The 14,051-nt window shown below is 39.1% G+C and overlaps 1 protein-coding gene across 1 annotated transcript in view; it reads left to right on the top strand.

The window, feature by feature from the left end:
• The window catches only part of LOC126278298 (N-acetyltransferase eco-like), a 78,799-nt gene extending 65,297 nt beyond the window's left edge, over positions 1 to 13,502 (top strand). Inside the window, exons 6-7 of the mRNA XM_049978309.1 lie at positions 7,580 to 7,782; positions 12,903 to 13,502. Of these exons, the coding sequence (XP_049834266.1) occupies positions 7,580 to 7,782; positions 12,903 to 13,026 (327 nt within the window). The 3' untranslated portion in view covers positions 13,027 to 13,502. The remainder of the gene's footprint in view (positions 1 to 7,579; positions 7,783 to 12,902) is intronic.
• The last annotated feature ends 549 nt before the right edge of the window (positions 13,503 to 14,051 follow it).

The following is a 14,051-nucleotide window of genomic DNA, read 5'->3' as shown; positions in this document are numbered from 1 at the left end:
TCGAGCCTGCCGATCTGAAGTTATTCGGTTCCCACTAATGTGCGGGCACTGTATGTCGGATCTAATCTCACTGATCTGCCTGCAGTATGGGTCTATTTGTGTTTGGCATAATGCAGCAGATTTTCATAGTTCATCCATGGACCCATGACTGCAGTGCTCCTCAGCAGGCCAGACACCATGGGCGATGGATTTCAGGAATTGACTCTCACCAGAAGTATGTTGTACAGCGTGGTGTTTTAGATATTTTATTTGTGCTTATACATTTTGGCCCTTCAAAAATAGTTTATATTTTAGAAAGTATGGACAGTAAGAAGAAAAAAATTGTTGCAGTTTGTACACTGTGTACTCATATATTTCTCGAAAGAAAATCACACAATGTCTGTAAAATAATGTGAGGTATGATTGTAAAGTTTTAAGAATGGATCTGCTACTGCTTACTGGTTTGGCGGGCAGGTACAGGGAGGATAGGGAGTGAGTCATTGCCTTGTCCTTGAACGCCCTTTGACCAGAAACTATGTTTCCTTTATTCATTTCATTGTGGCAGCTAGTTGAATGCGGGTCTGTTAGGGCTTGTTGCCGGATTCTGTCTGCGTGAAGATGGACGTATAAACGGAGCAACAAGTTTGTGTGAAATTTTGTTTTAAAACCAGGAAATCAGTTTCTGGGACTTAAAAACTATTAAAAACAGATTTTGGAGAAAATTGTATGAGCCAGTCAGATGCTTTTATCTGGTTCAACAGATTTAAAAATGGCCGCGAATCATTTGAAGATGAACCGTGGTCCGGATGTCCTTCCACCTCAGAAACGAATGAATATGTTGTGAAAGTTCGTGACTTGGTGCGCTCTGATCGTAGACTTACAGCTAGGGAGATGGCTGATGAACTTGATTTAAGTTTCTATGCAGTTCAATCAATTTTAACTGAAGATCTGAACGTGCATTGAGTGTCTGCTAAATTCATTCCAAAAGTGTTGTCAGATAACCAGGGACAGTACTGATTTGAAGTGTGCAAGGAACTGATTAATCGAACTAAAAAGACCCAGATTTGTTAAATAGGGTAATTACAGGTGATGAATCGTGGGTATATGGATATGGTCCTGAAACCAAAGTGTAGTCTTCGCAGTGCAAGACACCAGGTTCACCACAACAAAAATGCATTACCTCTGGAGGATAGACAATCAACCAGGAATACTACAGATGTATCCTTGAGTGTTTGCACGAAAAGCTGCAGAAGAAAATTTTGCACGAGAAGGTGCGGAAGAAAAGGCCTACATTATGGAAAGACGGGATTTGGGTGCTACACCATGACAACGCTCCGGTTCATCATGCCTTCTCCATCGTTGAATTTTTGATAAAGTTCAAAATTCCTGTGGACTTGTACCTGTTTTCTAAACTGAAATTTTCACTGAAAGGGAAGCAATTTGACTTGATTGAAGACATTCAGGCAAATACGGAGTGTGTCCTTAACACACTTCAGGTAAAAATATCCAGGAATGTTTCCAAAAGTGTAAACACCGTTGGAATCGGTGTGTTCTGTCAGAAGGGGACTATTTTGAAGGAAATGCATCGCAGTAACATGTAAGTACCACCATTGTAAATTACAAGCCCATTCTTAAAACTTTACAATCGCACCTCATATATGTATAACACAGTATGTAATAACTGACAATAATCAACGTAGTAGATCCAACATTTTATTGGCAGTCACCTTTCAAGTGGCCTACTTTTTTCTGAGGTTATTTCTGGAATCGATGGAGGTATTTTAAATCGATCTTGGAACTCCCAAGGAAATAAGTATTTTTGTCACCTACAGTATTTCGTTTTATTAAAGTAAAATAAAATCAGCCGTCTTAATGAAACACACATACCATTTGACTTGCTTTTTCTATTCATTACAAAATATGGTGATGTTAGTATTTTTGCTCACATCAGGAAATGCAATCTGCTTCCAAGTTCTTTCCAGATGTATCCTTGTTTGCGCTGTACCATAGCGGAAAAGACAGGTTGTGAATTTACGTCTTAATTTACCCTTGAGATATCAGAATCTGTCAGGGAGAAATACTTAAACTTTTCTGGATATCAGAGAATTTCACTTGGGGAAGCCTGTGATGACCCTGGATAACTTTACCGTGAGCAGCTTGTATATGGTCTTGTTTGTGGCAATACTAAATTTATGTAAATTAATGCTGGAGGCGGAGGAACTAATATGTGCTGCATTGGGACATTATGCGGAATCGGCCGCGACGAGTGTAAATGTGTGCCAGACCGGTACTCAACCCGGGATCTCCTGTTTACTAGGCAGTTGCATTAACCATTGCACCATCTGGACATACTGTTTATCACAAATGCACGGACTCTCTCAGCATGCTCCCCAACTGACTCACATTCCCTCCCAATACCACCTATCTATGGTGCCCATCCACGCTGACTAATTTTAAATTCCCACTAGAGGTTGCGTGAAATTTTCGCCCGTTCTGAAGATTGTGGATTCATTCCCCATTGAGGCGAATCAATAAAATGAATTTATGGTGTCTTTTCCTTCAGACTACAGATTCGAGGGGCAGGGGGGATTTTTGTGCCCATATTGAAAATAAATGTTTATGGCAAATATTTTCTCGATGCCATTATGATGTCTACAATAATATGTGTGGTTTCGTGTTGTGAAGTATGCTTTTACTTTATACCAGATGGAAACACTACTGCTTCCAGCTGTTCTTCCCCTAAAGCTATTTTTACTATGGAAAATAGCAGGCTGTTTACTCTGAACATAATCTGGTTTACTCGCCAGACTTCAACTCAAATTCAGTTTACAACTCAGATTATAACAGTTGTTTCTGGGTTTGTTGGGGTTGGAGTTCTATGTTCGATGTATTGCTGGAGCATTGTGCGGTGGCAAGACACCCATTTCATAAGTTTGTCATTGCTCTGTGTCTGCAGCGCTGTGTGTGGTGCCATGGAGCTGCCCCCTAGCAAAAAACGTCCTTTGAAGAAAAGAGAAGAGCCTGGTGACAGAAGTCTACCATTCTACTTCCTTGGGTTTGTCAACAAAACCCATGGAACTCTGCCATGGAGGAGCTCCATTGCGCCACGCATGACGCTGCAGACTCTTGAGTGACTCCTTGCAATGATTGAAACTCATCAAAAGGGTATCTTTTTCTGCTGTACGGCACCCCAGAAGCATCTCGAACATAAAAATCCAACCATGATAAACCAAGAATCATGTTAATACCTTAACTAATGATAATAATGATGCTTAAACTTAGCTGAATGCCAGTTATGAGTGATAACTCAATCATACTAAATGCCAAGAGCACTGGTGTTTCACAAAACACCGAAATATTAACCAATGTATCTGTACCCTTATGTATAGCATGATCATTGCAACATTAGGGTGGCCATTAGGTTCTTTCCTGTTAGTACTGCCTGAGCCATGAATGGCAGGAAGTAGTGACAGTGTAGAGGAACTTAATGCAAATGTTACACAGTTGACCGACAATTGAAATTTGTTTAGAACAAATCACAAGTACAAAACCATATGATGAGACACACCTAAGTGACATCACTACAGTGGATGTAGTACTAAATAATAATACAGTAATAATTATTACTGCTGCTGCCAGAGATCAGTGTGATATGATATAGATTTTTTCGTTAGCTAAAAGAAGTCTAAGAAAGTTATCAAAGACTTGAGGGGTGTGGTTAAATGGCTGGATTGATATGCTAAAGAGTGGGGCAGCTGATAATAAGGTGTTGGATCAGATGTGGAGAAACAAGAGACATGGAACGTTAAATTGGTGTGACAACATGTAAAAATCTGCAAGATGTGGCAGAAATCTTTCAACTCAGTTGAGTGTAAAAAGGTGCAACATACATGAGTAACAGTTGGTGAGTAAATGAAAGGGGAGTATCTTAAATGAAAAGTGTGGATGTAAGGTTATTTTGGAAGTCACTTATGTTTATTGTGTATTGCCCACCAAGAATTCAAAGCTTTTGATGTCAAGACTACAGATGCAAATGTCAGGTATTCAGTTATCGATAGGTCCTAACAATTTTTGTCTCTTTCACATTTTTCACCTTTTACAGTGATTATTTATATGGAAAATGCAAAACTGAACCATCATTTGAAGTTCCTTTTGATTTGTGGCATGATCTCCTGTAAATGGCTGGTAATTGGTACAAAGGAAAGCAAGGACATGCACCCCCCCCACCCCTTTGGACAGTGCTAGTAAATTGCTGCAGTGTTCAGATCAACCTTTAGGCTGAAGACAGCTTTACTCTGTTTAATTGTTATTTTTTTTAATTCTTTAGAGTACATGACAGTTAATGGAAATAGAAAACCTACGGGATATAAAAGACTTAATTGTTAGAATGATCTGTTTGTCAGTTACAAACCTTTAAGTGTTGTTTTCAGTGGCAATGCTTGCAGCCCCTTTTTTGAAACGTAAATTGATTCTAATATCAAATTTTGCTAATTAGTTAGATGCCTGCTCCGTGAATCACAATTGCGATCTCATGCAATTGTGTGAAACACGTAACTTTTTATAATTATGGTACATTTTTTCAGCAGACAATATAGCAAATCTAGACCATTTAAATGACAGTCTACTTGAAGAGAACCAATTTTAATTTGCAGGAGAATATTTACTTTTTCAAGTGTTGAAGTTTCTTCATTGGGCTGGGCTACCCAGCGAAAGCATACTTGCAAAGTTTCAAGAATTAGTATTGAGAAATATTGGGATATACATTAGCATCCTAAGTATTGTTTCTACGGGGGTCATAAAGACAAAATCAGACTAAGTATAGAATAACAGAGGCATTTAATCAGTTATTTCCCCCACACTACAATCACAAATAGAATGGAAAAAAGTGTCGTGCAATGGGAAGTACCCTTTTCTCCGCACGTCAGTGTTTTGCAGGACATGAATGTAGATTCAGGTGTATGATGTGTACTAAAAACCTCATAAACATGGAGCAGATCTCTAAACAGTGGCAGTAACATTTAAACAGTCAGTCACAGCTCAAGTTTCAGTATGCACGGCAATGGTCGCTGCTCCAAAAAAATTGGCACATTATTGTCGGCAGGTGAAGATAGTTGTGTGTGTGTGTGTGTGTGTGTGTGTGTGTGTGTGTGTGTGTGTGTGTGTGTGTGTACATAAATGTGCTGGTAAGACTCCTTGGGCTTGGTTCATAATTGCTGGGTCTTGCTGGTGATGTGTGAGAAGGGAGGCTGCAGAAAAAATGTACCCAAGTATCTTATTTTGACAGATTTGTTTTTCATGCATGCATATTTTCCCAGTTCCTTTGACGGGGAGGTAAGGAGTGGGATGGTCTGTAATTAGCATCATGTCTTACTACATTTCCTGTACAGGGATCTGACTATAGCATATGTCAATCTGTATGGAAATATGCCCTGTAGCAGTGATATATTGCTTCTGTGACTGAATACATTATGTGTATTGTACTCGAAGAACAGAATTTTAGTACTGGAGAAATTGTCAGTTTGAGGAGTTTAGTTAAGTTTTTAATTTCTTGGGCTAAGAAATTACTTTTTCCTTGAACATAAAAACCAAGAGATGTGATCACTTGTGTAGTGTGGCATCCCTAATCAGTGGAATAAATTTCACTGTGATTAGCATTACAGACTTGTACATACACTGTGACTGTGGAAATTAGAGATGGAGTAGAGCCACCATGTGCTGCAGTCTGAGCCACTAGACATTGTGATGTGGAATCAAAGAGCACTTGATGAATATGCTGCTGGGGAATCCTATGCCACGCAGTTTGTAGGTGTTTCCACAAAGCATCAACTTTGCCAGCAAGAGGACCTAAACAGAGTTCCGAGTAGATCATATCAGTGATATGTTCAGTGGGTAAATCATCAGCTGAACGGACAGGCCAGGGAAGCAGTGGTACCCGTCATTCTTCGAAGAAAGCTTGGACATACCTTGCCACAAGCGGCCAGGTGTTGTCTTGCTGAAACTGTCCACTATGCTGCCCAAAAATACAATTGCCATCACAGTGTCATTGTCAAACATGTATGCGGCCATCACTGTAGGACAAGTTGAAGTGGGACTCATCTGGAAACACTACATTTTGCTACTTAGCATACCAGTGTCAGTGTTAACATACCCATTGCAATTGGCAGCATTGTTGGATTCAGGTCAGTGAGAGCTGACACAATGATGTGGATGACAAAGAGACCAACTCGCAGAAGACAGCCTTGAACTGTCCCCGAAGACGTGTCTATACCCTGTGCAGTCTTCAGACTTCATGCCAACACTGGACGAAGTTGTTCCGTTTGTTAAGGCCAAGTGGACAAGATGGAGGTCATCTCCCACTTGGGTCACATGTACCCTATCAGCACTTTGTATGCCACCCCCCCCCCCCCCCCCCCCCTCACTTCACCGATTCCACATACAAATCACTGTTCAGCATGCCCTGTACGAGCTGCAGTGTCATGGAACAATAGTACCCAACCCCACCCCCCTCCCCACCCCGAAGACCGACCATTCAAGTAAAAATGGTTATAGCTCCTTGACAGTAATGCAATCTTGCAGAGTAACCATGGGGCTCAAACCGTCCCCGGACCCCTGCCATATTTCACTGTTGGGAAATAAGCACGACTAGAAATAGGAAACAGTGTGAAACAAGACTTATCCAACCAAATTAATTTATTCCATTGCTCCATAGTCTAGGTTTTATGGCTTCAGCACTATGTTTTCCTGTTACGGATATATGCATCACTGATAAATGGTTATGGAATTCAAACTCTCCCTAAAATTTCCTGCTTCTGGAGCTCCCGTTGTGTTTTATTGCTGACAGAGTTCACAAGTGGGACATTCTTCCCTGCAGTGATTTTTTTTAAACTGCCATCCTCTTATTTTTCATCACAATTCTCTTTAGTGACTGTCAGTTACGATCAATGAACACACAGTTTCATATGTGTTGTGACTTAACTGATGATGGTTTCCCTGTATGCAGCATAAATCTCGTGAAATACAAACACTTTGTTGCTTTGCATATGGAAGCATGCATACAAAGCACCAACAATTTGCCCTTGTTAGAATTCACTAAACTCTGACATGGTTCACTCTCAACTACACAGAACAGTGTTCTGTGGCAGTATACAACAGTGCAACCTGCAGGCTTGGCTACCATCTGCATTTATGTTCAGTCATGTTTCTCTTTTAACTATTGCCCATTTCAGATTTTGTTTATGGATTTCAGACATTATACAGAGGATTTTAATTTTTTTGTTTCCTATTCTATAAGACAGAATATTATTTTTTTGTAATGTGTAATAAGTTGTTCTCATTTTGTCTTAACAATTTCAATTAATTTTCTTTTCCTTGCATGTGGTATTTTGATTCCATTTGTAATCCAGGGCATGTTTGATGTCTTATTAGTAGCATATTTTACCCTTTGGGGGGCAGCTGTTAAAGACTGATACAGACCCACTATAAATGCATTAAATTTGAGATGGATGTCTATCCCACTAGACACATTCCTTGAATGATGTACACAACAGAATGAAAGTGAATAATAGTGCCAGAAAATAATGTAACATAATTTGTATTTTAGGTGTATATGTTTGTAAACCAGAAGTCTGTGCTTGGTATTCTTGTTGCTGAACCAAAGAAAGAAGCATATAAAATGATCTCCATAGAAGGTGTTGACTGTTGCTCTGCAGAAACGTACCCTGTTTGGTGTGGTGTCAGCCACATTTGGACAGCTCCCAACCATCGCCGCAAAAAGGTTGCCACACGTCTAGTGGACTGTATGAGGTAATTATTGTAATTACTTGCATGTAAAACTTCAAATAAAGTCCTATAAAACTTTTAAAGTAAGTCCATATCTTCTTTGAACCTGATAATACTTCAGATAAATAGCACGGTCATTGTCTAGCTTTCCAGTTGTGATATGCCCTATATTTAGTTCCAGATTTGCTGAAATTTCATTTTGTGGAGGTTATGGACTTTTAAAGTATTTGCTACTAAATTTCTTATTACCGTAGAGAATTTGGTGACTGATTTTGTCATGTTGTACAGATTATATCTGGTATTGCATCATTTGGTCAAGATATATAGTGGTTTATAGTATTTAGTGGGCTGTGACTATTTAAACATTTTGTGGTAATTTTTAAGTAACCTTATTTGTGAAAAGATTGCAGTTTGTATGGCAATGAACATAACAGGGGGAAAGAACATCCTGATGCATTAACAACAAAATAGGAAGAATAGATTACTACTCACCACATAGAGGAAGCATTAAGTTGCAGGCAGGCACAATAAAAAAGAATGCTGGAAATATTTAAACTTTCAGGCACAGTCCTTCTTCAGAAGTAAAAAAGGGCACACATTCACACAGGAGTCACTCTCGTACACATGGCCACTAAGACCCGATTGGTGTCCTTAGCGCACAGAAATAGTGAATGTTTGAGTTGTTCTTGTGTGTGTTTTTTCTACTTCTGAGGGAGGTCTTTGTCTGAAAAATGAAAGATTTCTAGCGTTCTTTTTCATTGTGCCTGTGTGCCATTAAACACAATCTCTGTGTGGCGAGTAACAATTTATCCTTTCCACATCGTTGCTGGGGACATTAGCACACGAGATCTGTTCAAAACATTTCATTCGTAATTTCGCACAAATGGTTTGTTGGAGCAAAATGCAGTTGGCACCTCTGCACATGCCTGTATTTAATGTGTAACTGCCAGAAGTTTAATTTCTGTATGTCTGTTAGTTATTGTGCAGTGATGTACAGAAGAGTCCTGTTAATCCAAACTAATTGGGACAGGACCTCATTCGGATTACGGATTTGTTCGGATTAGTTTCTAGAATGAAGTATACCAAGCAGATAAGTAGGTACTCCATGGTAACAGATGAGAACAAGTGGAACAATGGCTCACTCTCACTCTCTGCCCTTGTTGTGCATTTTTGAGACTTTTGTAGTGTCTGAGGTCAGTGCACTGCCAGTTAGCTCACAAAGCTCCTGGTTATGTTAGTTATCGAACACTGGCACGCGTAACAGTTGTATTGTATTTGTTCAGGTGTAGTGATGTACATATTTTCATCATGAGTAAACGGAAGCATACATTATTATCTACCAAAGAAAAACTGAATGCTTCGAAGCAGATAAACTGGCAATGGAACTAGGTGTTGGTAAAGCAACCATTTGGGATTGGAAGAACAGAGTGAAGCTTGAACAGTCCTGTGCAACGTCTTCGGGAAAACTACTCTAAATTCAGGAGACTTTGAAAAACAGTAACATGAAGTCCCAGCCCGTATATTATCGCAGTGAGAAAAAGCTTGGATGGGTGGTAAGCTGTTCAAAGAATGGTTTCACAGCCAGTTTGTTCCCTCTGTTTGACAGTTTTCTAAGGAATATCATTTGTCTCCCCATGCAGTCCTTTTGTTTGATAATGCGCCATCTCACACCAGCACTAAGGAATTATGTGATGAAGAAATTGTGGTGAAGTTTTTGCCACCTAATATTACACCACTTCTACAGTGGGTGGACCAGGGCATACTGCAAACATTAAAACTGATTTACAGGAAACAATTTTTAAGAATGCTGATCTAAGATGATTGCATTCCTTTAGTGGGCAAAATAAAAAAAGACTAATGTGAAGGATGTTGTTTATTGGGCCGCTGAGGCATGGCAGAATATTTCAGAAAATCCTGGAGAAAATTTCAGGGCAACCTTGCTAAAAATAAAGAGGAAAATTACTACAAATGATAGAAAAAAATCCCTGGTTGTGAAGAAGCTGGTGCAGCATACATAGATTAGTGGATGGCATAGGATGGGGCATGTGTGGAGAACATTACTGACGCTGATTTAGTTGCTGCTGTGACTCGAGACGAGAAAGAAGTGGACTGCTGTGACGAAAGTGGCAATGAGCCTGAAAGCAACAAAGGAGTTCTGGTGCAACACAGTGACACAGCAGAAGCCCTTGACTTCATGCTACGTTATTTGGAGCAACAGCCCACTGCTACATCTGTTGATCTGATTTTTGTGAGACGATGGCGCAACTATGCATATATAAGACTGTCTTCATTATGCCAAAAAACAATGACTGAGTTTTTGTCATCTAAAAGTAGGGATAAGATGTCCGCTGTATTTTAGTAAGTTTAACAGCTTTTCTTTCATTGTTATGCATTGTTTAAACTTAATGTTTTCTTGCCAATTTTTCTAATACATGTTTACTGTACTGTGTAAATTAAAACAGTGTGTATGTACAGCAGTTTACCGCACAGTCATACTTAGACTAACATTTGTGTTCGGATTACCAGGGTTCAGATTAGCAGGACGCTGCTTAATTAGGTAAAACGTGGCACAGTTTGCAAATTTCGAGAGCACAGTGTTAGAGGTGTGCATTAAATATTGCATGAAACTAAAGAAAACCTTTACAGACACACCAAATAGTACAGGAAGCCTACAATGGTCAATGCTTAAACAATACGTGGTGTTACGAATGGTTCACGTGGTTTAAAAATGGCCACACGGAAGTTAAAGATAACTCTTATTCAGGATGAGTTTCGACAGCTATTGGCGACAGTCATGTGAGGTACATCAACAAAATTGTGCATGGCAATCAGAGGCTGACTGACTGAGAGATTGCAGAAGAATCCAACATTTCAGTTGGATCACATCATGAAATCCTGACACAGCATCTTGGAATGCATTGTGTTGCCACAAAGTTTGTGCAACACCTCATGAGTCAAGATCAGAAAGGCCTTCACCTCGCAATCTGTGAAGAGCTTTTGTATCCTGCAAATGAGAAACACATTCCTTAAGAGAATCGTAACTGATGGTGAGACGTGTGTCTACGGTTATGATGATACGATCAAGGGTCAGCCTTTTCCATGGGTCAGGGAAGGGTCTCAAAGACCAAGAAAAGCTCACCAGTTCAGGTCAAATGTCAATGCCATGTTGATAGTTTTCTTTGACTTTGACGGATTAGTTCAGCACGAGTTGCCACAGGGACAATCTGTTAATCAGTGGTACTATCAGGACTTGTTGCGATGCCTTCGAGAAAATGCGAGAAGGAAATGGCCTGAAATGTGGCAAGACAATTCATGCCACTTGCATCACAATTACGCATCCACAAATTCATCCCTGTTGGTGCGTGACTATGGCACAAAAAATGAAATCGCTGTGCTGTCTCATCCTTCGTACTCCGCTGATCTTCCCCCTGCGAACTTTTTTTCGTTTTCCAAAGTTGAAAGCCCTGTTGTAAGGACGAACATTTGCTACGATAGACAAGATAAAAGAAAATTCACAGACGGTACTTCATGCTATCCAACAAGAGGCATACAAAGACTGCTTCAGGAAGTGGAAAGCATTGGGAACAGTGTATCAGTTCTGGAAGAGAGTATTTCGAAGGAGACCATGCAAATTTCTGCAATTTTTTGAACAGACTTCATAGTTTGTATTTATCAGTTCATTGTGTGTTTCTGTATGCCAACTTAATTGTCATAATGGAGTGTGATTATTATTTAAGTTAAATGCTTATTTGACACTACAATAGTGAAGCCATAGTCACAGTACAAAAGGAAAAAAAAATTATGTACTGTGACTTCGGCTTCACTATTGTGGTGTCATAAACTGTGCTTGTTGATCTTGTGCACATTAATGCACCTCATGTTCAAAAACTTAGTATTTTCATACAGAAATGGTCAATTAAATTTATTAGTCTAAATACATTTAAATAAGTGAGTGGACATTTTCATTCCTGGTACTTATTTCTGCATAGTAAAGTATCAAATGGAACCATGGAAAATCCAGTGAGGCAGCCAAAGTAGCCAGAGACATGGTCATGTGTGAGAGTTGTGGTTGCATTGAATGTGTGTACATTGTCTTCTCTAGAAGAAGGCTTTTTTGTTGAAAGCTTACATGTTTAGCAGTCTTTTTGTTGTACCTGTCTGCATCTCAACATGTCCTTTATGTGGCGAGTAGCGATCTATCCTCATAATATTATCATAAACTAACAGATGACATTTTAGTGCCATATCAGTAGTCACACTGTAATGAAGTCAGATACCCATTGGTGCATATTGTGAAGAAAAATACATATTTCAGAAGCATCCCCTGCAGCAGGGGGTCAAGAGCCCCAGGCACTCATACACCACACTGCTTATTGGTTTCTTCCACTATATATTAGTTCTCCTGGACTTAGAGACAGGAATTTCCTCTGCAATATATACTTGCCTCCAACCGCCCTTCTGGACTTGATGTCATTCCCTTTGCTACAATTTCATTATGTGCTCAATTATATCAACTCCCCCTTTGGCATCCCCCCATATATATATATATATATATATCTCTCTCTCTCTCTCTCTCTCTCTCTCTCTCTCTCTCTCTCTCTCTCTCTTTCATTTTTACATCTCATTCTGTCATTTCTGAACTGAAACTGGCTCTTGCTTACCAATTGCCATCTTTGATACTCTGTTGTGCTGCCTTTTCCATGTTTTGTTTGCCTTACTCCTCACGAGAATTGGGTCCCATTCAACTTTAAACGGTCTCATTCCTTGCTGAAGGAATATATCACACTTGCAGTATTTTCTATTTTAGTGTTTTCATCGTCAGTACTAGGAATTTTCCACCTGAGCTTACTCTGTTTGTAGGCCAGTTACTTTATGTTGGTGCAGTTTTCTGTAATTCTTGACAGTGATACATGGAACTAGTTATTTGTTTCTATTCAAATTCACCCTCTTTCAGCCTTAAGAATCCCATTTTAGTCATCTTAATTATCAAAATATCTTCGCAAATCCTTTCTTTATATTTCCTGACTAACTTTCAGTGTGCTTAACATTTAGATATCCAAACTTTTTCATTTCATTACATTGTTTATAAGTTTATTTAAATTAGCATCCTTCAAGTATAATTGAAATGGCTGTTTTAATTGCAGGATGTCATTTGTGTTCGATCACTTCCTGGAAAAAGATGAGTTCGCTTTTTCAGTGCCAACCCTTTCTGGAAAGTCATTCGCAGAGAATTATACTGGAACCCCTAACTTCCTTGTCTACTCATGAAACAAGGCAATGATTTAAAAGGAATAGTGTTGCATTGTTTATTTATTGCCTTATAAAATTGTTTAATTATTTGTGACTCTGCATTTATCATATTGTAGTCTTGACTGCTCAGATATTAATAGTAACACTGTTTTTAAGGAGTTAAGCTGCAGTAGGTAGAACTTAATTAGAACCTCATTGTTGCAAAATTTTTATTTTAATGGTGGATATTGCAAAGTGAGTACTTCCATTATTTGACTTTTCGTGTGCATTGGTGTCTTCTGGAAGGTACTTAATTACAAACAAATTGTACATCTCTGAAGACTCCCATTTCCTGTAAATTTCGATCAGGTGACGTTACTAAAATTTTGTGCTACATATTATATTTTAAAAGAGTGGATCAAATTACAAACAAAAGTGTACACGAAATATCCCACGTTGTTTGACTTGTACAAAATGTATTTGTTGCTGAATAAAATGTTTTATGTAATAAATAAGCTATTGTTTTAATTTGGAGATCATCAGAGTGAAACACACACAGCTTTTGTTTTTGTGTCTAATAATGTTGTTTCACTAAGTGTAATTTAGAATAAGCGCTGTATCAGCTGAAGTGAAAATGCAAAATAAAACTTTAAGCTGTGTGCAAAATCTTTACGTTTAAGATTCTTCTTTATGCATGGTTTCAAAAAATGTTCCCTTACATTATCAAAAAGGAAAATTCTCTCAAAATTATAAAAATAGCACATCTACATTTATACTACGCAAGCCACCCAACGGTGTGTGGCGGAGGGCACTTTACGTGCCACTGTCATTACCTCCCTTTTCTGTTCCAGTCGCGTGTGGTTCGCGGGAAGAACAACTGTCTGAAAGCCTCTGTGCGCACTCGAATCTCTCTAATTTTACATTCATGATCTCCTCATGAGGTATAAGTAGGGAGAAGCAAAATATTCAATACCTCATCCAGAAACGCACCCTCTCGAAACCTGGCGAGCAAGCTAAAACACGATGCAGAGCACCTCTCTTGCAGAGTCTGCCACTTGAGTTTG

This window comes from Schistocerca gregaria, chromosome 6 (genome assembly GCF_023897955.1).
Source record: "Schistocerca gregaria isolate iqSchGreg1 chromosome 6, iqSchGreg1.2, whole genome shotgun sequence".
Lineage (NCBI taxonomy): Eukaryota > Metazoa > Arthropoda > Insecta > Orthoptera > Acrididae > Schistocerca > Schistocerca gregaria.
This window is presented reverse-complemented; position numbering and strand designations above follow the sequence as displayed.